The sequence below is a fragment of the Plectrocnemia conspersa genome, unplaced genomic scaffold, assembly GCF_051122295.1.
Source record: "Plectrocnemia conspersa isolate PC_06_02 unplaced genomic scaffold, ASM5112229v1 ptg000011l, whole genome shotgun sequence".
Classification (NCBI taxonomy): Eukaryota; Metazoa; Arthropoda; class Insecta; order Trichoptera; family Polycentropodidae; genus Plectrocnemia; species Plectrocnemia conspersa.
Window position 1 is genome coordinate 8,102,905 of NW_028277175.1, and position 27,285 is coordinate 8,130,189.

At 31.4% G+C, this 27,285-nt stretch overlaps 1 protein-coding gene across 10 annotated transcripts in view; it reads left to right on the forward strand.

The window, feature by feature from the left end:
- The window catches only part of Plp (Pericentrin-like protein), a 35,743-nt gene that overhangs the window by 255 nt on the left and 8,203 nt on the right, over nucleotides 1–27,285 (forward strand). The window contains exons 1-17 of one of the 10 annotated variants that reach the window (XM_088198838.1): nucleotides 144–173; nucleotides 2,132–3,151; nucleotides 3,276–3,901; nucleotides 3,973–4,153; nucleotides 4,220–4,420; nucleotides 6,638–6,706; nucleotides 7,039–7,143; nucleotides 19,942–20,060; nucleotides 21,361–21,519; nucleotides 21,583–21,884; nucleotides 22,062–22,168; nucleotides 22,237–22,352; nucleotides 22,414–22,648; nucleotides 23,614–23,781; nucleotides 25,829–25,870; nucleotides 26,047–26,565; nucleotides 26,636–26,821. In XM_088198838.1, coding sequence (XP_088054964.1) covers nucleotides 165–173; nucleotides 2,132–3,151; nucleotides 3,276–3,901; nucleotides 3,973–4,153; nucleotides 4,220–4,420; nucleotides 6,638–6,706; nucleotides 7,039–7,143; nucleotides 19,942–20,060; nucleotides 21,361–21,519; nucleotides 21,583–21,884; nucleotides 22,062–22,168; nucleotides 22,237–22,352; nucleotides 22,414–22,648; nucleotides 23,614–23,781; nucleotides 25,829–25,870; nucleotides 26,047–26,565; nucleotides 26,636–26,821 — 4,164 coding nt within the window. In that variant the 5' untranslated portion in view covers nucleotides 144–164. Of the gene's footprint in view, nucleotides 1–124; nucleotides 174–2,131; nucleotides 3,152–3,275; nucleotides 3,902–3,972; nucleotides 4,154–4,219; nucleotides 4,421–6,637; nucleotides 6,707–7,038; nucleotides 7,144–19,531; nucleotides 19,874–19,941; nucleotides 20,061–21,360; nucleotides 21,520–21,582; nucleotides 21,885–22,061; nucleotides 22,169–22,236; nucleotides 22,353–22,413; nucleotides 22,649–23,613; nucleotides 23,782–25,828; nucleotides 25,871–26,046; nucleotides 26,566–26,635; nucleotides 26,822–27,285 lie in introns of those variants that run through there. The other 9 variants (XM_088198836.1, XM_088198840.1, XM_088198842.1 and 6 more) reach the window with 9 other exon arrangements.

Below are 27,285 nucleotides of genomic sequence, written 5' to 3' on the forward strand. Positions count from 1 at the left end.
CTAAAACGTCATAATTAAGCGTCAAACGGCGATGTGGACACTGAGTTCAGTTTGCGTTCGAATTCGCGCCCCCTCCGTCTGTTTACTGGTTATTTTTAGTACTGACAAAAGTTCACGCAGATTATCTAATTAAAGAACGGCAATGTCCGTCGAAATCTGCACGGATGGATTTGGTGAGATACGTTTTGATTATAAGCGTTGTTAGATTGATCGGAAGTGAATTATAGCTGCGCATATCATATGCTAACAATTGACGCTATAATATATTTTGATATTGTCAGTGTCGCTTCATTTTTGTCATTGTTATTGCAATTTTACACATTGCTCTGCAATTTCATTTCATCTACAGCATTTAATATAGATAATTGTTTATACACTAAACAAAAAGTCTTTAATATTATAATTTATTTCTTAATGCACAAAGGTGTTTCTTAATTCCATTGAGGAAACCCTCTATAATTTTATTTTTGCGGATTGTCCGTACAATATTCTTAAATTAACTCTATTTCTAGTACATCTTTATTTATTAAAATACTCTGATAACATATTATTTCTAACTTACAAATAAATATAAAAATTATTTTTATTTAAAATACTCTCATTGCTCTATTTTTGAAATTTTTGTGACATACTTTTATCTAATTAATTGAGCATGTATAATATTGTTGCACAATAATTGAAGTGGTGTAATATAATACTATTGTATATATATTTACACTACAATAGATACATGAAAACCATGCTGTTAATCAATCAAGTATTCTTCGATTAGGTTTGAAGCAAACTTTTAAAATATGATTTCTAACCATTTATAATTTTCTATAAACCGGGGAGAGTTTTGCTTTCAATGAGAGGTTGAAAACAAATAACAGTGAATATTCGATCGAGTCCTACATTTACCAGTTTAAATTAATTCAAGATTTGCCATTTTTTCACTATCAACTTCTCAAAACCATACTCGATGACTATTGTCATCCGCTCAATTCGAAAAGTGCATGCAACCAAATGAGGATTAATTATAAACGAAATTTCACAAAATAGGTGTATTAAAATACCATTTTTAAACTTATATTGTGTTCTCTTTTATTTTTAATTAAATATTTGTGATACACAAGGCTTGAAATGTACACAAGAATCGAATGAAGCATATCTAAATCGAATATTGACCAATAGGAGAGCGCAAAAAACAATTATCCCTTCTCAAAAGTCAAAAATCTACGTCAAAGGCAATCAAATCATGTCGGCGCCATCGCAGTGGGAACGCTCGTTACCAAGCATTTCCACTGCGACGGCGCCGACACAATTTTATTGTTTTTGACGTGAATTTTTGACTTCTAAGAAGTGATACTTGTTTTTGCACTCACCTATTGACCAAAATTCGATTTGAATATACTTTGAATGATATTCTCATATCAGTAGTTCAAAGTAATATCAATAAAGGGATAGCTATCGTATTCTTAAAACATAGTGTAATATCCAAGTGCAGACAAACTATGGAGCAATATGCAGATGTGCCATCTATTTGTACTTATTCTTTTGCGTATTTCCCCCTGAGAGTTGAGTTTGAATTTTAGGCTTGACCTAATGAAAGTTCTAAAATTGTAATTAGTTAAAGAACTTTCATTAGGTTAAGTTGAATTTGGTTTGTGTAGATTAGGTTTGGGTTTGAACAGTAAATTTACGTTTGCAAGTGTCCCACACGTTACGTTCCCACTGCGACGGCACTGAACGAAAACTAAATCGGGTTCTAAAAACTCTTCCAATTTTCAGCACCTCAACGCCTAATGATTCTGCACATAAATACAAACGATTCCAGAAATTTTATTTATAACATCGCTTACTGATAATTCTAATCTGGGAATAGCACAATGCCAAACTATAATGGATGGAAATTTTTTCTCCCCTGGGGCGGTTTGCAGTGCGATTCCAATAGTCATCGAAATTCTCAGTTAAATCAGACCCTAAAATTGCGAAACAACAGTAGGGGTGGGGTGCTGAAAACTTTCGCACAGTAACATATAAATGTACTTAACCTTTCCTTAATTCATACATTTTCTGAATTATTTTATCTCTAAGTATGCAATTATTTTGTTGAAAGTAGTGTTGTAACTCTCATTTTCTTATTTTTCAGCTTCGTTTCTTCACAAATAAAAAATCACCAAATAATGCAGACAAAAGTCAATCGACGCACGCTCAAGTAGACTTAGGAATTAGTAAATTAAGCTTAGATGCATCTCGTTCGAATGAAAGCGGTGACACGTCGACGCCGAAAGATGAATCGAAAGGTTCGCCTGAAGAAAGATCGGAAAACTCCATCAGCATAAGCGAGCACATCGTCAGAAACGACAGCGTAGAAGTCTCTATGACAAACAACGACGAAAGCAATCGCGACCTGTCTATTCCTAGTTTGCATTTAAAAAGCATTTCGAAATCAGATTCTGATTATGCAGATCAAAGCGCCGAAAACGAAATGATATCTCATGATACTATCTCGCACAACGAAGAAATCGAAAAAGGGTCACTAGAATCCGATAGTCTAGATCGTGAGAAATCTAAAAACGATTTTCCGCGGATCAGCGATGAAAGTTCAATACACACTCAGTTCGACGTTTCAGTGACTCCTATTTCGTCCAAAAATGCAACAGGCAGCTCAAATCAGTCCAAAGAGCCAATTTCGAAAGATAACGATACTAATGATAGTGACAATGATGAAAAAGCTGAAAGTAAAGAATCTACTCTATCCGACAATGTTATCGAGTTGGACATACGAGGAACGGCGAGCGAAAAGTTTTCATTTTTCAGTAATCCGATTGATGATTTCATAGCCTTGAATCATAATATAGTGAATTTGGCGTCGATGAAAAGCTCACCGCCACCTCATATATTTTTAAAGTCTATAAGTTCGAGGTTCGATCCGTTTGCTGAGCAAGTACATAATAAATTCTTAGGTCCGAAGCTCTCAGCGGTGAAAATCGAAGAGTACGAACAAGACTGCGCCATCGAAGAGAAGATATTGAACGAATCGAGAAATGTGTTCCCGTCGCAAGATCAAGACGAAAATGTGTATAAAGATCCAGATAAAGGGGAAAGAGATATGTCTTTGAGTACAGTCACTACTGAATATAAACCGTTATGTGAAGAATTTCATCAGGTATGATTATGTTTTTTTATATAGTAATAGTTCAATAGTTATACTGTCTTTTTTATGATATATATATATTTTTTATTTGTCAGAATGAATGATGTATCTAAAGCTTATGTTGTTGCAATTTCAGGCAAATTTACAGGAAGCTTTTGTAGAACGTGATAAATTAAAGGTTCATAACGAAGAACTGATACAGGAGAACGAATACTTGTCTGGGGAACTTCATAAGCTTCGCGAGTTACTAGAAGAAGCCAGATCTGTCGGCGGCGAAACCAAAGGACAGCTCTCAGATTTTGTCAAACACGAAAATATGATAAACGAAGACGCTACTGACAATCCTCAATTGGCATCGGATGCTTCGGAAAAATTGCAACAGTCGACTTCAAAATGTTCGAATTACACTCAGACCGATAGCGACGATCTGGAGAAAGTGAAAGTTTCCGGATACGAAGGCGATAGATTCAGCGATATTAAAAGAGACTTGAACGACAATCAAATAGTAATTTTTGAAACTTTTGAATCGAGACTATCGTCAATTTTCGAAAGAGAGATTGAGGAGAGATATGCTAAAATTATTGAAAACGAACGAAAGAACCATGAGCAAGAAGTTAATCGTCTCAAAGACGTTTTACTGTCAATTAAATCGGGCAATCCCCAAATTACTGAAATGCGGCGTGAAATGGAAACAAAGCACAAAGAAGAAGTGGACGAGTTAAGGGTCTATTATGAGAAAAAGTGTTTCGAGATGGAGAAGAAGTAATTAATTGTATTTTAATATTGTATTATGCATTAAAATATATGTTTTATAATGTGGTTGTTATTTTCAGTTATTCTGAAGAGATATTTAGCGAGCAGAGTAAAAAGATGTCAGTGGATTCCTCTTTGGAATCGTTGAACAATTGTCAGGATGGTGTACTTCTCACTTGTAGTCCTTCGCAGGGGATTGCTCAATATCGTAAAATACCACGAAGTCATAGTGAAGAGTTTCAAAAAGATTCACATTACGATGTATTATATGTTTTTGAATTCTCATTTCTCTACCTGCTTGCAAATACTTATATTTTTATTTTTTAGACTCTTGTTAAAAACTTGGAAGCCGAACAACTGTCCAAGATCAAAGATATAGTAAATAAGTACGAGGCTCAAATCGATGAGCTGGAGAGAGATTATAAGGTGCAGATAACTGAATTGAAAGCCGATCTTCAAACTTATCAAAATACAGTGGTGGCGGAGAATAGCTTCGGATTCTGCGATACTGATTTGGAATTGGAGAAGGTATATTGTAGGAATTTGAAGATATTTATATTGTTGAATGGTGTTGAATTTGGTTTTGGATAATTCAAATTTTAACTTCATTAAAATATAAAATTCATTTTGGTGAAAGCTAATATCTTGGTTAAAGATTACTAATATTATTTTGATATATATATATTTACAATCTCTGATTGATCTTTCTATATATGTGAACACATTTTTATGTAGAATCTTTATTAGTCTATGGTTTTAGGTATTGATCCAAACGCTTATGTTTTTATTAATTATCGCTGTATAATAGATGGTCCTAATAAATAGTCATTTCTGTGAAATTTCCCATCATTGGTCCTCAGTTATATGAAATCTAAATGGTCATTTTGATTTCTTTAATTCTCTCTATTTATATTGGTTTTAATATTCTTTAAAATAAATCCCATTAAAAAATATGTAATTGAAGTAGTTAAATTTTCTATTAATTTGCATTTTTAGATATTTTTACATAGCATATTGTGGGTTACTTTTTTATAATAAATACTACATTAATTTGTAAGAATACTTTAAAGTGCTTTAGAATCTTAGGAATTAGTTCTGATTAATATATGATAATAACAAAAATATTTAACAATGCATTACAGGCGGCCCTCGACTTTCGAACGTTCGACTTTCGCACAATTCGCTATTTCGCACATTTAAAAAAAAAACATTTTTTTTAAATAATTTTTTTTTTTAAAAAAAATATAAAAATGAGTGAGAAACGGAAAAACTTCAGCGTTGGTATGAACAAAAAGAAATCAAGGACTCATAAACTTCACACGATTCGAGACAAAGATGGAAATTAGTAGACGTTCTGATAGCGGTGAATCTTTTGCTTCAATTGGACGTTCGTATGATACAAACAGGTCTACGATATGTTCAATTTTGCAAAATAAAATAATTTAAATTAAGGAATACGTTCAAAATTGTGGAAATTTAAGATATATTTCTACAATCTTTAAAGATATGTTTCCAAAAAAACACGGCAAAAAAAAACATGGATGAAATACAAAAATCTTTGTCATCATGGATCGATGACCAACATCAAAAAGATGTTCCTCCGAGTATTCCAATTATTCAAGCAAAAGCTCTTTGTTTGCACATGGATTGGAAGGATAGATAAAAAAAAATATTTTAACACGGTTTTTCAAGTAAGCAAGTAACGGTTGGTTTTACAATTTTAAAATGAGGTATTCTTTTCATCATATTAAATTTACTAGAGAATCGGCTGATGCTGATAAAGATAAAAAAATTATTGGAGATGGAGAATATTCCTCTAGCCAAATATTTAATGTAGATGAGACAAGTTTATTTTGGAAAACTCTTTAACAATGAAAAATATGAATGAAGCCTTCATGCATCTTGACAAATTTTTAAATATTATGGAAGACTGTGATCCTAACGGAGAATGCATATCTCAAGTGCGTAGGGCGATCAATAAAGACATAGCATGTTATAAAATACTATATGAAGAAAAGAAAAAGAATAGTGGAAAACAGTTAACTCTTGATAACTTTTCAAAGGAAACACACGCAAACCCCACTTAAACATTTTTCTTAAGCGCCTCTTAAACATCTTATATTTTCTTGATAAATAAATATTTTAAAATACACACAATTTCAAATTTTTTTTACTTCCCTCTAATTTCGAACTTTCAACATTCGCACACATTTTCAGGAACCAATTATGTGCGAAAGTCGAGGGCCGCCTGTATATTATATTTGCAGTAAATACCATTGTAACTATTTTTTTCACTTCGCTAAAATTTTTAAAAGGTGATACAAAAATATTTTAAATAAAAATAATATGTCTAATGATTTATTGTGTTATAATATAATTTATATGTGTATAAATACAGAGTGGCAAAAAAAGGAATGGATTTATAAATGTTTACATCTCATAGTATTGTTTATGCTATAGAAAAAATAAAGAGACTAATAAAATAGCTCAATTTGTGACGATAGCTTAAGTACTTGAAACTAAAATGTTATTCACTGTGACTGTTGATATGTATACAAGTTTAAAAACTATTGTTATGAGTTATGTATGTGTTTTTGACTATTGTAAATATAATTATATTTAACATCACCTTATAAAATATATTTGTGTAAATAATACTAATAATATAAGTTAGGAATACCATTAACAATAACTGTAAATAAAATAACCTTTATCATCGCATGCTTACCTTATTATTGTCGAAAGGATAAGGATATCGAGTCGTCCAAGGAAAAAGCAAACGATTCCGAAGATGGTAGTAAAAAAGTGGACGAGGTAAGTTTATCATTTGATACCTTATTCTTCATTTGCATGTATGTACATAGTATATATAATATAAACAGAGTTTGAACATTAGTTAAAATTTAAAGTATCATTCAATATTTTTTGGTTCACATGTACTAATTTACGTCTACCGCAACTTTTGATGTGGTGCCAATATTTTTTGTTGCTTTCTGCATGATCCTGACAAATGTTTCCGAAGTTTATATTTATCTAAAAATTAGGGCACAGTTCTAGGTCAAGTGCCCTTCTTATTCATATGTGATGAAAAATTAATGTTCTAGTTATTCCATTCGTAAAAATGCTTTTAACTTATTTATGTTTAGGTATTGCTCTCTGACCCCAACATGGATTCGTTCGGCGGCCCTTTGAACTTCATAGCTTTGAAGAACAAAGAGATTGAGCAACTGAAGGCGCAGCATGCTCAAGATGTAAGTTATTTTTGTTATTAAATCTTAGTTTGATTTATAAGATGGATAAAATTAATTTTGTATTACCATGTGTGTATGAGAAACAGGAAGTAAGCTCTGTGTTTTTGGTGCACAAGTGTTTATTCTGGTGATGGATGTTGACATGTCATAGATACCAAGATGGAGATTTTTATTATTTTTAACACATTTCGTATTATATTTTAAGATTTTCCTGGAATTTTTTTTTTTAATTTTGCTATTGAAAGTTTATATATGTATTGAATTTTTATTTTGCATAATAATAATAATAAGACATTTATAAACTCTTTCAAAATATATCGTTAACAATTGATGATTTTATGCTACTTTTCTTTCCTTTTTTAAAATGTGTTTTATATAGTATTATATTTAGAATTTTTTTTTTTTTTTAATTAAAATTAATTTTATTTGAACATTATAAACTTAAAGGTTTGCAAAAGTGCATACCTTATATTAAATAGCAGTTTTTGCTATACTGTTATTATATACTTTCTTAAGTAAGATGCCAAATAGAATCTACAACTTTTTTGGCAGTACATAATAAGAACATTAATTTTTTAGAGATCATAAAATTTATTATTTTCGAATCTCGATATTTAGTACTCGAATAATTTTTTCATCGTGAGGTCAAATGTTTATCCATCATTTATTAAGTTAAATAGTATTAAAAAGCGACTAACCGGCGTCCAACATGCCCCGAAATAAAAATTTCGAAGACGGCGGATTGGCGGTATGATGGTAAAATATCTATTTCAGCGCAATTACCGCTTTTAAAGTTTTAATATCGAAACTTTAAACGCCAGCGACTGATTAGCGAATCATCTGTTATTTCTCTTCACGCGTCAGTATCTCTTTCTGAAAATAAATATAATATAATATAAATATAATTTACTGTTACAATAATCTTTTCTAATATTTTTTTTTTAAATAATTTATTAATTTGTTTTAAAAAAATAATTTGTCAAAAAAAATATTTAACAAGTGACTTACTGGGAGTCACTGGCGTTCAAGTAGTTGAAGATAAAAAAAATTAAACGAAAAAACCAATAAAAACCATTAGCCTGAACATGGAGCAAAACCGCTGTTGAATGTTCTTAGTCTTTTTGTTGTATCTATTATATTTAGTTGATCGTACTTTCTAAAAGTTCTTTTGGTAATTTGGCGACGGATGGCAACTAGACACAGATTGAGCCGCTGCAGTAGTATTTTTATTGAATACTATTACAGTTACATGCTAAAATTTAAGTGTGGGAGCCCGCCGAAGTCGCCAAGTGTCTGTCACGCCAGTGTTAACAGAGTGCCGCCAAGTTTTAACCATATCAAAACTTAAATAAATACATATATAAATAGGCCTCCTACAGTAAAATATGTGCTATAAATTACCGTAATTAAGTGCTTAATTCATTAAGCAATTAAACTTCAGTATCTTATTTAATAAAAATTATATTACATATATTTATATTTAAATTAATGATCCCAAAGCGTTCTGGAAATTCATTAACACTAAACGCGTTATTCAGTCGACGTCGGAAGTGATGAACATCGATGGAAAAACTTTGGAAGGCTCACAAAATATTGCTGACGATTTCGCGCAATAACTGTTCTATTTTTAAAGAATCTTTTACGCTTTCCGCTCAGTCGCTTCCTTCTTCTTGTACTTGGTTTTCAGTACTGATCCTCAAGGAAACCGAGCGCTCTTTGAGAAGTCGAAGGGGCGTTTTTCTATGCCTGACTTGAAAGGTTTCGAAGTCAGTCTCGCTGCTCATTTAAAAATTATTTTTGATTACTTTATTTTGATTTGGATTCTCTATGGAGATGGGCTTCCGCCTGCCCTTTAGTGTCGGAAAGTACCATACTGTGTCATTTTCCCGTTCCCATTCGATTATTCATCATGTTTCGTTGTGAACGCTTTGCTTAGAGAAACTTCCACTAAATATCTCCGAATCACTTTTGAAAGCATGTGAGGGTTTTCTCTGCACGTAAATGACGTTTACAATAAATCTTCCAAGATGTTCGGTTTTTTATGAGGAGCATAAAAATATTGAGGTACCTTTATAATAGGATATTTGGTATCCCAGCGCCTTTCTTTTAGTAGCGTTGGAGTACGATTCGCTGAGTTCTCGCAGAAAGTTGTATGTCGCTAAGCATTTTTTTTAACTACTGAAGGGTGTTGTCGACAGTCAAATTATTCTCGAGGAATTTCAGTTTTGGGTTCCGAAACATCTACGAGAATCACGATCGCGTCCTCTTTTAATACCCGTTAGAGCCAGGACGTCCGCACTAGCTGACTCGCCTATGGCTGCCGTCATCCGGCTCCTTCATATATGCGGGATTTCACATTGATCTGTCTAATATCAGCTACCAGAAGCTGGTCCGGTCCGTATTATTGTATGTATTATTTTTTGTGTATTGTAATAATTCTATGTATTATTTTTTGACTATCGTGACGCATTGAGGTAAGCTGTTCACGGTGGTCTTAATTTAATTTAAATAAATAAAATAAATACATAAATATTTGTAAAAATGCCATTATTTCGATATTTTAAAAGGAAAAATAAAACTAGAGAGAATATTCATGATACAAAGCATTTTTGCAAGGCCTACTTTCACACAAACAAGAGTTACCACTTCTGGTGTTTTGTATGTCATTTTTAAGACCATTTAACATACTATTTTTTGCTGAATTTAAACGTCTAATCGGTGCTACTCAAATATAGTCAATACTCATACTTTGCATACTTCTGGTTGTAGTTTGACTTGATTATTTTAAGTGGACGAATAAGCGCGAAATTATAAATAGCAACGCGACTCCCATTCTATGTACATGCTTTGTTTTTTGCTGCTGTAGATCATTTCTAATTGTTGACCAAAACAAGACTCCGACGATCAAAAAAATCGTAGCTCTGGAAGGACTTCTTGAGTGAGTTATGAATCGATGCAGACTCAATGTCACCAATGCTATAATCGACACGGTTGGTTTAATTCGGATCTATCGATCGTCACTTCCGCGTCATTCGCGCTTCTGTCCTACGTACACCAATATAAACCGTCTCCCCATGCCGTATAGCTGCTGGACGAATCTCCTGGCGTAGGATATATAATCTACTATTTATAATGCCGCTGTTTGAGTTTACCGAACTTGTGAAATGCAACGCTCGCACGGTCCTCCTAAGAATAGACCCCTCTGCTCTCTGGGGAGTTTGTTTTACGGTCGTACGAAGATGCGTGTCGTCGAATGCACTATGGATAAAAATGCTTGGCGCTCTTCGGATTCCTCACTAGAAATATCTGTGGGTGTGCGTTTCCTAGTTCAAGCGCTGATTTGACTATGCACAGAAGGGAAGAGTTCTGAGAAAGCGCAGATTCAACCGTGTCGCGTTTCTTACTTGTTATTTTTGGGTTCGTAATTGGACTGTGTTGCGCCGCACAACCCCTCGGATGGTCTTTTTCTGCCGAGAGTATAGAAAAAATATTTAAAGCTACAAATTTGTATTTACAGAGAGGAATATCTGTCATAATCTAGGCACGATCGATTATTAAGCGTTTATTTTAATACTTTTTATAACAATAATACGAGTGAGAATCGAATATAGCACATCTAAACCGAATTTTGCCCAATAGGAGAGCGCAAAAAACAATTGTCTCTTCTCAGAAGTCAAAAATTCACGTCAAAAGCAATAAAATCGTGCCGTCGCCGTCACAGTGGGAACGCTCGTTGCCGAGCGTTCCCACTGCGACGGCGCCGACACGATTTTATTGCTTTTGACGTGAATTTTTGCCTTCTGAGAAGGGACAATTGTTTTTGCGCTCTCCTATTGACCAAAATTCGGTTTAATTATACTTTGATCAGCCCTCTTATATTAGAAGTCCATAGTAATATCGGTAAGGTTAGCTATCATATTTTTAAAACATAGTGTAATATCGATGCAGACAAACTATGGAGCAATATGTGAGATGCGATGTGTAACTGTTTTTATTCTTCAGCTTATTTTCCCCTGAGAGATGAGTTGGGTTATGTTGTATTTTAGACTTGACCTAATGAAAGTTCTAAAACTATAATTAGGTTTGGGTTTGAACAGCAAATGGACGTTTCGCAACTGACAAATTGAGCTTCGTAGACATTTTAGAGCAGCTTATTAGTGCCCATCAGTTTAATTATATTTTCGCTAGTAGAAATATACATCTACTGGTGAAAATGTATTTGGACTTTACTAGTGAAAATATAACTTTACCAAAAAATATACATTCACTGTAACATTTATACATCGGATGTAAATACATTTTAGTAAAAAATATTTATTTATTTTTCTGCATTAAATCCAGTTGTCAAATTATCAATAATACAATCTATAAAATCATTAAATTTAAATACTTCAGCTAGTGCTGTTGCTGATTTTTCGATGTTTCTATTGCTTCTTCCTTAGGTAATCGATCTGGAAATTCAGATCGAATACCTAAATTTACTGCTACTAATTTATATTCGTTGAATATTTCCTCTCGTGTCTAATATTTTTTATACGTTCAATAAGCAATAAAGTCAGCAATAAATTGTAAACAAATTTTAACACAAACGAAGCCGCTTCAAAAAGTAATGTTTATTGTGAAAGTACTACCAAAAAAGTGGGTGCTTTTGAAGGTAATGTTCCGCTCATTTTATTTCTTGAATGTGGAAAAAGGACTGAAGGAGTTTATACCTTAAATACATCAGTACATACATCTCAAACAATTGTAGTTTAGTACAGATTCATTATTTGAAGTCGGTTTTTACCTTTTTATAAATATATTCTTGCTATGATTGGGCCCCTCAAGGAGAATGGGCCCCGGGAATTTGTCCCCTCTACGGGGGTTTGATGAGCTTCCGATTAAATTTTCTCCGTGATGCACTATCGATTACGCATTGATGTGTTTAATTGCTGATTACTCGATAATAACCTAGTAAAATGTTACAAATTAAATGTCTCCAATTCCGCGAACTTATCCACGTAAATATTATTTATTGGCGATAAATCAATGCAATGGCGTATTATAGACGATAGCTATATTACTTGTTCCATATTCTTAGTACTGGTCGTCAAGATCAAGATTTTCATGTATCGCTTTGTTTGAAGAATTCGGGAAGCTGAATCACTTTGATCACCAGTTTGAAATCTCATTAAACACATTTCATAAGAGTCAAGCTTTTCCGTCGAACCGAAACTTTTAAGCTCTCCAAGAATTTCGACACGAAAAAGAATGCTTCAGCTCGCTCCAGAATTTGTTTTATTTTATTTTCATCGGTCTTGTCAGATGATTGCCTTTCAAAACTACTGTTAGATTAATTGATTTCCGCGTCAGACAGTTCATGACTCGGATTACGAAAGCATTGCGTGGTTTCTAAATTGGAATATTTTAGTAAGAGTGTAAATATTTTTACCGCTTGTTTGGTTGTTAAAAATGCATCACGTAATATATCGCCCCTTTTTTTAGAGATTGATTTACGATTTTGACTGTTGATTATTTATGCTGTCTCTTAATTGGATGAAAGCTTCTCGTTCGAAATTCCTGTCATCTAAAACGCAGATGCAGTTTATTTAGAAACGAATCGGATTTAGATTTTTTCCATTTTATTTTGTATACGTGAAAGAAGTCCTAAATTAAAATTGGCAAGTTTAACATACACCAAGTGCGATTTGCTTTAGATTAAAAGAATCCGTAAATAGTTATTTATTTTTTTGGTTATGTGAAAAGGAAAGGATCGCTAAGAGTTGGGTAAATATGTTTTTTTATATAAATTCTGAATTTTAACTTAATCATGATTTAAAAAAAAATACTCCGTACTCGAAGATCGAGTTCAACTCTTGGAGATACCAGATGATTTTTTGACTGAATAATAACTGATTGTGGAAATGAAATTGGCTGCTTTTCTCGGGCATTAAATGGTCGTCTCGGCATTGACCCCGCTTGATTTGTTTCGGACTAAATTCTCGAAGTTACTACTTCGTTGGTATTACAAGTGGAGAAGTTATCAGTTAAATGCCGAATTAAAGTAAAGTTCTATGGCATCGTTCTGGCTTATATAAGATCGAAAAGTTTGTTTTAATCTTACATATATCTTATTAGAATTTCTAGTTGATTTTAACGATGCCTTTACTTTATGATTGTGTAAGTTCAGCAACGGTGTTTGTTACCTGATCGCTCGGAGACAATATTTGGTTAACCATTTTTTTGGGTGCGGTTCTAACGAGTATATATTCCATCCAAGATGTTAGCGCTAATCATCGTTGTACGCGTGTACGCATGCATGCATACATATACAGTTTTCTGCGAATTTGTTTACACCGATAGGAGAGCGTTACTAATACTAAAACAGGGCTGTTTTAAGGGTAGGGTGACCATATGTTGGAAATTGAATTAAAAATTATAATGTGTTATATTTTTATTATAAATTATTGTCATGTTGCGTAATTTTATAATCAATAAAACAATTCCTGTGATATTCTATTGGTATTTTTAAAAATATTATATTAAACAAATATTCAACCTGGAGAGTGATTCCATAACTGCTATCATGTTTTTGAGTTAAATATGTATATAAATAAACAAAATAAGTAAGAAAGTGATATTTTACACTTTCCTCAACAAATTAAATTAAAAAAGTAAAAATTAATTGCACTTGTAATTTCACATGGTCACCCTATTATATTTTCTCACCAATACTGTGACGATGAGCGTTCATATCTTAGACGGACTGTGCATTATTTCGTTATTTAATTGCTTTCGGCAAGGTATAGTTGGAGTTCCATTGCTCTGCGTTTTGTTTGAAAAAGTCAAAAGCCGCTACAATTTTTAGTAAATGTGAAGGACATCAATCTTTTAATGTGTCATGTACAATAAATCATAACATGGCGATTTTTGTAATGAATTTATCAATACACCGTGGATCGCATACAAATAAATCTGTGTTTAAAAAATATTGGAAATAACTGACCTACTTTATATAGGTCGGGACCATTTCAGGGCAAAATATTGTATAAAAAAAACTTTGAGGTAAGTAAGGGATTGATGAATGTGCGTAGTATGGCTGGCATATGGTGACGGGATGTAATTAATAATAATGGAACTCGAAATTTTCTAATTACATAAAGACACAAAGAAAATAAACATTGGGATATTAATAATGTCAATACCGGTCATGACATTAGTATTATTATTTTAATTAATTACCAGAAAAAATAATCAGAGTACCGCATAATTCACCATGTTTATTGATTAGCAAAACCAAAGCATTCGAATACCCCGGCAACTATTGTTTCGATATATTAAATATTTTAATTAAAACACTTATTAATTATAAAAAAAATCCGAAAATTCGGGTGCCAAATCTGTCTTCTTTTGGAACAATAAATCTAGTACAACATCGTCTTTGATTTCGCTTTTGGATGCCTCTTAAATTTTTATACCAGGGGCCAGAGCACCACTCGCCAATTTATTCCAATAAAAATATTACTCATTATTTTTTGTCAGTTACTATTATCCGAAAGAACCTTATGAGTAAGGAGTATGTAGATAATTGTAAATTTGTTTGTTCAAAATGGAACATATTTAAAAAAACATGTATGTATGATTGACTATTGTGATATTTTAGTGATTGGAACGTGATTTATTTATATTATTTTATTTTAATTATTGCACATATAATATTAATTTTACAATATCGCAATAATATTATATTTATTTTCGAATTATTTATCTCTCGTATACTTGTTTATTTCTACTCATGCTAAAAGTAACATTATTCACATTTGAGTTATAACTGTTTATGTAAATATTATAAATACGTTTTTTATTTAAATATAACTGGGACTTGAGTGATTGATAATTGGGACACTATTGAGTGAAGCATGTTCCGTTGAATATTTGGGTAAAAATCTGAATGGAGGTAAAAATGTATAAATAGAAAGAATTTTGTGTATGCAATACCTGGTTATGTTTTCACTTCACCAGCCATCCCTATAATAAAAAAGGACGCGGTCATTCCTCTATTACATAACAAGAGTTACTGGGAACTGCTAGGTACCTTTAGATTTACCTGAGATAAAGAAAATGTATTCCTTTTATGTTAACACGTCGCGCATATACAAAAATATCGATTATTTTTAATTAAATATATATTCATTCAAAATGGCTTGGACTTTGGGCAACACTTATTAAAACAACTTTGGACTACAAAGGGTTAAAATGAATTTGGCGGCCCCTCTTAATTTCTCAATTAGTGTTTGTAATCAAGATATTCTAAGTAGCTTAATGTAAATATTTTATTCTGGATCTTAAAAATATAACGAAAGACAATTTCAAGACACATAATTCGATTCCCAATAAGTTTTTAATTTAACTTGACAATACTGTAGTACAATTACTTTTTATTACATGTGGTTATACTGCATGTTCTTTGCATTTAAAGTATGTATATCCAATTATTTTAAAATTTTCTAAAATATTCAACCAAATAACAAGGGATCTTTTATCGCTAAATAACAGTATACAAGTCAGAAACTAAAGCACAAAGTTGGCTTTTGTCTCACAATCACTTCAATCGCTTTCTTATCCTTTGTAAATGGAGACTTCAGATTACCACCGCTCAACTCTGACTTTCTTCTTGTTTTATTACACCACCACTGTTGATGTTATTGCCCTTCCTTTAACAATATTCTTTATCGCATTTCAATGTTTACATTATACACAGCAATGTCATAGTATCGATTAGATTATAGTAAGATAAACATCAGTTTGTGAAATACTGCCAATGTTGTAACCCTTTTATGGTAAATGGTAATGTTATGGCTTAGTCGAAATACATAAATAAACACCATCAATCGCTCGTCGGTGCTCTACCATAAGGAATCATGATCTTCCGTCGTTGTGTTTATAATAAAAAAGAAGCGGTGCGTTTATTTTCTTCGTTAATAATAAATAACGATATTTTTATTAATATAAATAATGACGCCAATCATTATGTCAATTAATTGTGTATTATTCTCGCTTTGTTTCCATTATCATGTTTACTTTATCGCTTCTCTGGGTTCTTGCGGGTCAACCACGTCTCAGATAAGAACAGAGTTCTGTATATTTTCTCCTCAATGGTGATTCTATCCATTATTTGCTAATCTGGATCTTTTCAATATATTATAGACGGTAGTAATCATACCTTTATATGCATGTGTTCTTCAATATTATATGTTAGTTGTACATGTGTGAGCACATGCGGGAAGCTTAATAACGACGCCACTGTAAACTCCCTTCATTGACGGCAGGGGTTTCCAATTTTGCTTAATTTAATTGCTTATTCTAAATTAACTTTTCAATACTATTCATTGAATATAGTTGGGCATTTAAACATTTTTTATTCAAACGCGAGTAGTTTATTTGTCCTTGTGCTAAATTTAGTACATACGTGATTTAGGATAACTGTTTGAAAACAAATTGTGCGTTATCACTTTACTGGTGACTAGTTTCATAGCATTTATTTGTACTGCATGAATCGTGTACTAATATTGTATGATATTTATTTATTTTATGACGCTTAAAAATAATAATATTTAATATACCCATTTTTATTTTAATGATTCAAAATATAAGTTTATTCTAAAGATATAACTTCTATCAGCATAAACTGTTGGAGGGCTTTGATGAAAAATATTCCGATAGCTTATTTTCACATCAAATTTGCATCGTTCGAAATAATGCTAGTCGAAAGGAGTATTAGATGAGATAAAATCTTCGAGCCAAGTTCCTTGATATAAAACTATTCAAGTTCTGTTGACAAGTGCACGATCAAAAACGATCCAGCTGATTAAAATTTTCTGTTATTGTTTGACCAGGTTTATGAGTTTCGTAATGCACAATCCATTGATTGTGCATTACGAAACAGTGATAAGAATTCATTGCGGATTATACCGTTATAATGGAAGAAAACAATAAGAAGAACCTTGACATTCGGTCAAACTTGACGCGCTTTTTTTGCCTTTCGTTTACAGAGCGAAATTAAAGGTTATTTTCGATGTCACATACCCATTTTAATGTAACCATATACCCATAATTGAAGCGTCATAAGCGAGTCATCAGCGATATTTATTGAAAATTACACATTTTTAAAATAAATTTGACAAAAAATTGCTTCACATGAATCGTACGAAATACCAATTTATTCAGCAATCTCCCTAATCTTAATTCGGTAAATACTAAGCACAATGTTTGTAGTCGTTTTTACCATTCGTAGGCATCCTCTCCAATATTCGTACTAATTGATTCCATTTTTAATACAAAATTCTTTGTTCCGTCATTTTTAAAATAAAAAATCATTGAGCGTGACAAAATGCGTCGTCAATGATTTGTTGTTAAACCCAAACTATGTTTCAGCCAAAAACTGACCTTTTTTTTATCTCACCTTATATTTATATAAAATATTGTACATTAATAAGAGGAGAATATATAAAGAGCAGGACAGATGATAACATGTTTCACGCGCTCTTAGATATCGAAAAAAATGACTATTTTTTTTTCAAAAAAAAATCGCAGTTAATTTAGTCGCACAGCGAAAATTTTTAGTGTTTTTATCAGGGCTGTGGAGTCGGAGTCGGAGTCGGAGTTGGAGTCGTGGAGTCGTGGTGTTTTGGCCGGAGTTGGAGTCGGAGTCGGAGTCGTGAAAAATGAGCGACTCCGAGCATTTTTTAAATTATGAAATTTATCAATTTTTAATTGCGTAATAATGAATGTGTAAAGCGTATGAATATTAAACTTGTAGAAAAACACCAAAAATACCTGATAAAATTAAACTTTTTTGAGTCGGAGTCGAAGTCGGAGTCGGAGTCGGAGTGGAGTCGTGTTGTTGGTAAATATCGGAATTGGAGTCGGAGTCGGAGTCGTGTTTTTTTTTAACGACTCCACAGCCCTGGTTTTTATAAATAATATGCTGGCATTGGTAAAAATCTGCAAATAAAATAATTTATTTTTTTGTAATTTATTATTATAAAAAATAATAAAAAGATTTTTTTATATTTAAAAAAAAAACGAATACACTAATTTTACACTTTGTATTGCACATCATTGATTTTTTGTTGTGAAAAATATGCATGCTAAGCTGTATCGCTATTTAGGCCACTAATATTTTTATTACGTTTCGTACACATATTAAAATTATTTAAGTTAAAATTCATGAAGTGTTTTTAAATCATATTTTTTTACATTATTTTTAATAAAACTTTGAACAGTAGATATTGTTTATGAATGTGGAAAAACAGTTTTTTAATTTTTATATTTAAAAAGTGAGTTAAAAATCATATTGATAATTACTACTCTATACTCTATTTGCGTTAACACAGTCAGTTCGAGAGCTATCCATTTCATCATTATTCATAATTTAGAAACAGATTGTGAGTTAGTTAGATATACATACGTTCAATTCACTCATCATTACTCCGGTTTATTTTTTGAACATATTTATAGAATTTTTTTTATAGTTCTATTGTTTTCCATTTAAAAAACAATAACGAGAAATTGGTTCAACTTACAAATGTCGTTGATTCACATTAGATAAATTTCATACCTAATGCTTTTAGAAAACAAATAGATTTGGTTTACCCTGACTTCAGCAATTTTAACAACAATTTTTATTTATTAAAAAGTATAAAAAGGGAATTATAAATGAAAGTTGTTTTATGGAAAAAGCTTTTGCTCAAAATATCAATGATTCTTATATTATTATATTTTTAATACTAAACTGTTCCAGTTGAGTACCACAATGAACTCATCTTGGCCCCACTCTATGTTTTATATTTAGAAACGATATAGTAACTATTTTTATTGGTGAAGTTTTAATTTTTGCTAGATGATTGCTTGTATTATATATCCAACAGAATCTAAATATGTTTACTTATGTAACAAATTAAATCTTAATACTAAAAAGGGCTAATTATAGAATTATTTTATTAATGATGTAAAACTTGCAAACCATTTATTTATATTCATACATTTAAAATAGTGTTTTTTTAAGAAGTCAATTATAATATAATTTCTTTGGTTTATATTTAATAATATTTATATCACTGAAACTTTTGTAATATGTGAACATTATTGTCGTCTTTAAAACTTCATAAATTAACAAAAAGTCGTACATGTTGAGATTTAAATTATAAATATGTTTTTATCGATATTTTTAACAACACTAGATTGTATTATAATTTTTATTCCACACTTTCTAGGGGTATATATTATAAATTCATTTTTTGTATTATCTAATATTTATTTCTGTATAAAGTCTATGTAGTCGTTAAATAAATAAATTAATTAAAGAAAGTGCGTGTTTGGAAAGCCCTGTCAGGAACCACACGCCTTTCTACATATACTGCTGATCTCCCAAGTTCAGTAACGTTTGATTTGCTTCTGCTTGAAGTCGGTTGTGCCGCTGTCTAATGTTTTGACGCTCATTCATTTGTGTTTAAAAATAACGTTGATTTAATTGAAGCTACTGGGTGTTTAATAATAATATAACGCGTGCGTTTAGAAAAACTGTTCATGTGGTTCATATTATTTATAGCGATGTGATATTATTTTTATCGCGATGATTTTTATGGTTAAATGATGAGTGTTTGTAATCAAGTGATTTAAAATAATGACTTTTGTAACGAATTGATTTTATTAAAACATCTACATGGTTGTGAAAAAAAATATGTTTGTGGTACTGTGTTTTTCTTTGTATGTTTTTTTAGTTGCATGATACAGATCATTGATCATATTTTTTTGTAGTTGGCGACATTGAGGGAGGAGAATACAAGGCAGCTTACGTCCAAAGAAAATGAGTGGAGACTTAAGCGCTACGAAGCGTTTGATAAAAACAGACATCTCGATGATGTCGTCAAGGAAAGGTAATCTATTGTGCTTTAATTATAATAAGTGAAAATTAATTCCCATAAGTGTTCATCGTTTTTCAATATTTTTGTATATCTACAAAGTACTTAGTATTGATTATGATTTACAATAAATTTTATATTTTTGCTGTGTGTTCAAGTTCACAGATCAAATTACTTTTTAGAGCATCATAATGCCAACAACGATTTTTGTTGGAATTTATTTTATGTAATAACAAACAACTATATGTATATCATTGTTTAGCTCTTATCATTTTCTCTTTTAACATCTAAATGAATTACTTCAAATTTTTGTACAGACTCTTTTCTAGTAACATTAATTTACTTTTTATATTTAATTAATTTTTTAACATAGTTGTATACGTATGTTATTTCTGAAGTAATGAAATCGTGGAATTTGTCATTTAATAATATATTAATCGAGCTATCTTATCTTTGTGGTAAAAGTCTTTATTTACATTGAAAATATACAAGTATAAATTATAATATTAATTTTAAATAAAAATGTTTATATTATAGATAGTAAAACTTAAAGTAAGTAATGAAAATATATCATCAAAATAGTTTTTACTCAAAAACTAATAAAAATACTTTTTAATAATAGTATTTACTTTTCAAAAGATAGGATATGTGAATTGAGCTGACAATATGTTATTTCCGACTGAATCATAGAATGATAAGAGTTGTATTGAAAAATCAGAGTTAAGAACTATTTGAGTCATTAAGTATTTAATTATTCATTTATGATTTTTTAAAATAGATCATTTTGTGCTGAAATTAATTTTTTTTTGTAAATACTCAAAAATCATATAATGTAACCAATAATTATTTTTTGGTTATTACGTTATATTCTTTGTATAACATATGTTTGTGTGCATATCAATCGATTCAAGTATGTCTATGTTTACAATGTTGTAAAAAATAAACATACGTTCGACCAAAGTTCTGATTCTTAATGTACACAATTATTCTCTTTGTTTTCTATGAACTTTATACTTATTATTTAAAGATATCCTGCATGTGTAAATATAAAATTGAGATAAAGTGCATTAGTAATAAAACATATTGATATTTTTATTAGAACGATTTACGACGGATTTCAATGATGCTCTTTTTAATGATTTGATTTGTAGCATATGCGTATGCTTCCATGAGGATGTTTCCATCACTTAATGGCTAATAATATAAATCTTTATAAGCGAGTGGAAGCTTGATCTATTTAATAGATTACAATTTAACTTCATTGAAACGTATGTGCAACCTCTTCTGATTAATAAACATGTCTTTTATTTTCAAGGGATGGGATGAAGCACAAAATGATTGAGTTGAGGAAGAGCTTGAAATACCTGATGAACTATTTCAATCTGTGCGAGGACGAATTGAATAACTTAGTCGTCGGCGATTTGCTCGAAAAAGTTAATGCTAATGATACATTCGAAAACACTATAATATTGAGGTAAGAAGAACGTCTCTTATTTATTTCCTTATTATTTAAAAAAATAATGATAAATTGTTTCAGTTGTAATAGATCACCGACTAAATTATTGAATGCAACCCTTGATACATCTATCGAAGATGTTGATCCGAACTCAAGCACTCTGTCTCGTATCTGTAAAGTGCATTTCGCTCCCGACGTCACCGATATTATGACGTACATCGATCCGGAATGCTCGTTCTCTTCGCTGGAGCACACACACGATATCAGCGCGAGCTTTAAAGATCACCTAGATACGTGTCTGCGTCAGCTGAGGATCGAAGCGCAGCAGCTGGTTGCGATGACTGCGCCCCGTATACCTAAGAGACTCAGCATATTAGCAGGCGGTAAGATAATTAGTGTCTTTTGAATTATTTACAACAATACTCGTCAGTGTTAATATAGTTGTTACACTCACTTGACGCTTTATTTTATAAGAATGCCTTCGATTTGTTATAAGGGTAGGGATTAATTTGTATTTATGGTTTTATAATATTTTGCTACATGACAATGTTTTTGTTCAGACGAAAGACTAATCGAAGTTTGCGGCGACGAGGAGCCAACTATTGAGCCCGAGAATGATCTCAAGACATTACGAGACGTGCACGAACAATGCGAGATGGCTAGAAAGGTTTGTGCATTAAAGCTGAATTAAAAACATCAAATGGGTTATGTATTATATTAAAAAATAATTTTAAGGAGTTGGAAGAGACGTTGGTTCATAGCAGACATCAAGAATTGGAGCTCAGGGAGCAGCTTCAGATTGCCGTTGATAAAATAGCTGAGCTAGAGAATAGAGAAGTCATATCCGAAGGGTAATATTCATATGAAATAAATGCTTAAAGAAGCATGCTAATGTTTATTTGTATTTTACAGATATGGTATCGGAACTCATCCTCGTACTCCGATGTCACTGCCTCCGCATCCTCGGTTAGGTATAACGTCGCCGCCTCCGTTATTAGGATGCGATGGAAGCACGCCCGACAGTGCCAGATCTCACACCATGGACGGATCAATCGATAAGAAGACTCCTTCCAATCATGAAACAGTACGCAGATTGACCAATGAACTCGAGTCTACCACCAAAGAAAAGGAAGATCTTCAGATGCAAGTGAGTATTTTATTTCTAAGTTTCACTGAGCTAATTAAAAAAATGTTTATTTTGATGGTGTTATACTCATAGAGTATTAAATCAAAATTTAAACAACTAAAAATCATTGAAAATTGAGTAGCTTTAGGAAGTTAAATTTACTTTCTATGAATCTTAATCAAAATGTATGACAATTTTAACTGTAAGAGTGGCACGCAGTTATCATCAAATGATTTATTACATAAAAATAAAATTGAAGCATCTAAAACAATAACAGCTGCTTTACAATTATAATGCACCGGCTCACACCACAGCACATGTGATGATTTTTTTGTTTCTATTTTTTGCCATATTTAAGTTGTTTATGTGCTTTACTTATGATATGACCATAAATATGGCTTGAATAAACAATAAAAACTGTATAATTCTCTTTTGTATAATAGTTTTATACTATTTATGTTAAAATAATTTTTTTTTATACTTTATCAAGTATGAATTCTATATATTTATAAAGAAAAAATGGAAAGAATCTCATATAAGAAATTTATCTTTTACCATAGACATCGGATTCGCGTCCATCGTTGATACTTCATTCGATATGTTGCGAGAAGGTAAAAGTGGCCGATTTTAGCATCGATATCTGTTCTATCGAATGCTTATACTTCAGTGCATCTCAATGTTTATATATCTGTCCTTGTTTATTTATTAGCTAAAAAAATCTCAATGTGGTATTCGATTTATTAAGTATATAAAATATATTTTAGACGAATGTTTTTATATTTTTAATATTATTGAAGTTATTTTATATACATAGAATGTTATCATTATTATTATGTGGCACATTGTTTCATTTAATTATATATTTGTATTATATATTATACAGAGCACGTTAGGCATGTTTATACGTATATTGCATTATATCTTTTTGCTTATGAAATATTTTCACGACATGAAATATTATTGTTTTCGTTCATATTTTTAAATAGCTTGAAGCAGCCAATAAGCAGCTTCGATCAACTAGACAATTCCTTGAAGAACAAGCCGCTGAAAGAGAGCAAGAAAGAGACGAGTTTCAGAAGGAACTCGAAAGATTTAAAGATGAAAATTCGAAACTTACTTCTAAGACTCAACATTATACAAGGATTTGTAAAGAGGTTTGTTTAATATTTTATTTAGTAGTATCATTGAAATATATTATTATTATTATTATAGTAGTATGTTTATTTGGTGGAAGTAGCAATGTTACTGTAGCTCAAAAGTATTTTATAGGAATTTTGTTATTGTTAATATACATATCTAATTTGTAAGGTTAAAATATATATACAGTAGCGTGAAAAAAAATGCATCACCTTTGAAATCATAATATTTTGTATATAACTAAAGATATATATTTTATAAATATATATTTTTTCAGATTCTTTAATTGTTTATTGAAGTATTATACATAAAAATAAAATAAAACGTCTCCACATTTCTCATTATGTTCTAAAATATTTTAATGAAGTATTTATTTTTTTAATCTCATTTTCACTGCTTTGATCAAAATGATAAAAAACATTATTTGCTATTTTTGTCTGATGATATGGTACCGAATAATCCATGAACGTGTGCTTTTCCTTCGAAGAGATTAAAAAATTCAGGACAAATTACTGTTCCGTCGATGAAGTGGATACCTTCCCTTATGGAATATAAAAAGCACCTCCAGATTATTTGATATATTTGTCTAGAGACATTTTACTCTGTATCATTTGAAACCTTGACAATGAACGTAATGCACCTCATGATACGTATAAATTTATTTTACTCTCATCACAGATTGTCACTCTTGTCGATTAGCTAATTTGACGCATTTCCTCCGCCAATAACGTTTTTTTGGCAGGTATACCACTGTATACACAGTTTTCTCCAAGTATATTTATGAAATATTTCACAAATACTCACTGGTAATATCCACCATGTTAATTCTATGCTTATTATATAAATAAGCACATTCGTAGTATCACTTGATCTTCACCATGGGTAGTTATTTTTATCTTGAATCTTATTTATTGTACCCATTTTGATTTTTTAATAATGTCTGAACTGATGATTAATTATAATCGACAGACTGAAATTTGTTTTGCCAATATATTATGGAATATACAATAATATCGCATTTTTACTCAAACTAAACTGTGGACGATTTGGCATTCATTTTTTTATAATTACTTTTACTACGAAAGCTTACAGTCAATTAGCTAGATCAACGTTTGCCAACCGGTGGTCCGTGAAAAAATTGTGGTGGTCCGTGGAGTGATTTGCATGTACTTGAAATTTGTTTATTAAAATGTTTTATTATATTGTAATTCAACTTTTTTTTTTCGACAAAATAAACTGCGTATTAGCAATGCAATTATTAATAAAGTTGCCAGATCTCACGCTTATTCCAAATAACTAATCTAAACTAACGTATCGGTCATAAAGTCCAGTATAAAAACAAGCTAATTTAATTATACCTCCAGATCGTCATAATTGGATGTAGTGGAAATAAGTGGGCGAGCACTAAACCTCCCTCACGGTAAAACAAGTACCATTTTATATTTAAAATGTTATTTTTATGAAAAATACCATGGTTGTGGTTCGCGGGGTTCGATTTTTTAGGTTTAGTGATCCGTCAAGTCCGAAAGATTGGCGACCGCTGAGCTAGATAACCACTCAAAAATAATATTACTCATTTAGGGGTATGTCTATGTTAAAAAACAATATAAACTTACCCCCAAATGAGTAAAAAGATTACAGATATATTATAATGATTTCGAGAAATGATGTGTTTTTTTTTTACATATTACTGTATATCAGATATTTTTTATAATATACAGATGGTCAAAAAATCACTTGATACTTTAAATGTTAATATTATAGCTAAAATATAATCATTGAAATAAAGTCATTACAAACCTTTTATTTAAATGGTTCGATGTGACCATCGATATGGTCAATAACTGCTCGCAATCTTCACCTCATTTTTAATTGTGTAGATCAGCTCACATTTGAAGTATCATAATTTCTTTGCCATTGTATAGTGTTTTAGCATGTATTATATATATTATATATTACTGCATACAATCTTTATTATGTATTTATAGTATTTTTGTCATATTTCTTTATTTTATGGTTGCCGGGCTGGAATTGCGCTTTATTACATATATCTTGTTTTATCAGTACACTTTGCCGATTGCCGATGTTGATGTTGACAAAACGGATGTGAGTTATTCTACAGTGAACGATTTTATCGCTATTCTTTTATACTAATCCGTAGTATTAGTTAATACTATTTATGTAAATATTGGCTTTGACATTAATATTTTTATATCTTTTATCTATTGATGCATGTTTTATGTAACGTAAATGAGATATTAAAATATTGATTTTTACAATAGGTTGAACAGCTTGAAGTACAGATGAGAGAGATGTCAACGTTGATAACGACGTTGGAAGATCAGCGAAACAGCGTTGAATCTGATCTGAAAGCCAACGTTGAAAAGATGACGATGCTTCGAGACATTATCGGCAATCTAGAAGGTCAATTAGAGTCGAAGACTTTGAAAGAGAACAAATTGTTAGAGGAACTGAATAGCTATAAGCAGTTGACGGAAGAGCAAGAGATGCGAGTTAATGAATTATTGAAAGAACTGGAGAAGATGAAAGAAGAGCTTTCGGAGCAGATTGCCGGTGAGGCGATAGCAGCCGGTGAGAGGCAAGCAAGTAGCATAGCTATTGAGTTGGAGACTGAAAAGAAATTGGTCGAACAGATGAGGGTGCAGTTACGTGTCTTGGTTGAAACACTAGCTGAACATACGTCAGTTTTGGAGAATGTCCACGAAGCTGTTTGTTCTCAGAGCTGTTCTTCACCGAGCGAGGATGTCTCTATCAAAGATCTGAAGAAAAGAAATGAATACGTATATAATAACATCATTTAATTGCTTAATATAATATTATTGTGATAATTTATACTGTTTTGATTGATAGGATGATTCGGATACGTCGCAGTTTGTCATGCCAATGTCTCCGAATAAGCTCCTCCTTCGGTTGCCGCTCTTGGAAGTGTCCAAGCTGGGAGACGGGTTACACAGGCACTTGAAGGCCGAAGACGCTGCTTTAAAGCGAATATCAGACTTGGAAATGCAGCTCGTTCAACTCAAAGACGTCGCTCAGGTATGTACATATGTGCGACAATCTGGGTCACGATCCACGAACCGTGTAATTTGGTCATTGTTTTACGATACGCTGCGCCTCAAACTTCTATGAATAACGTCAAATATTAGAGTGGCCCTTTTGTCAGTTGGCCAAGTTTAGAACTCTAGGTCGATTCCGAAATAATCACAAGAACGCATTTGATATTTTTAAACATAGTGTCGATCTACGCGTTAAAGCTTTCGTTAAGGTTATATACGCATGTTCAAAATTTATTCATTAAATATTATATAAATAATATTAATGTGATCTTGATAAAAGTTTAAGATTCGTGGTATACGATGCCTTTCCTCTGTATAAAACACATGTGGTGTCTTATACAGGATGATCATGCTATTCCTAATAATAAAAAATTTTGTTTAATTTTTAATTTTTAATTAAGCATTAAGTTATTTTACACATCAATTTAATCTTATTTATATTGT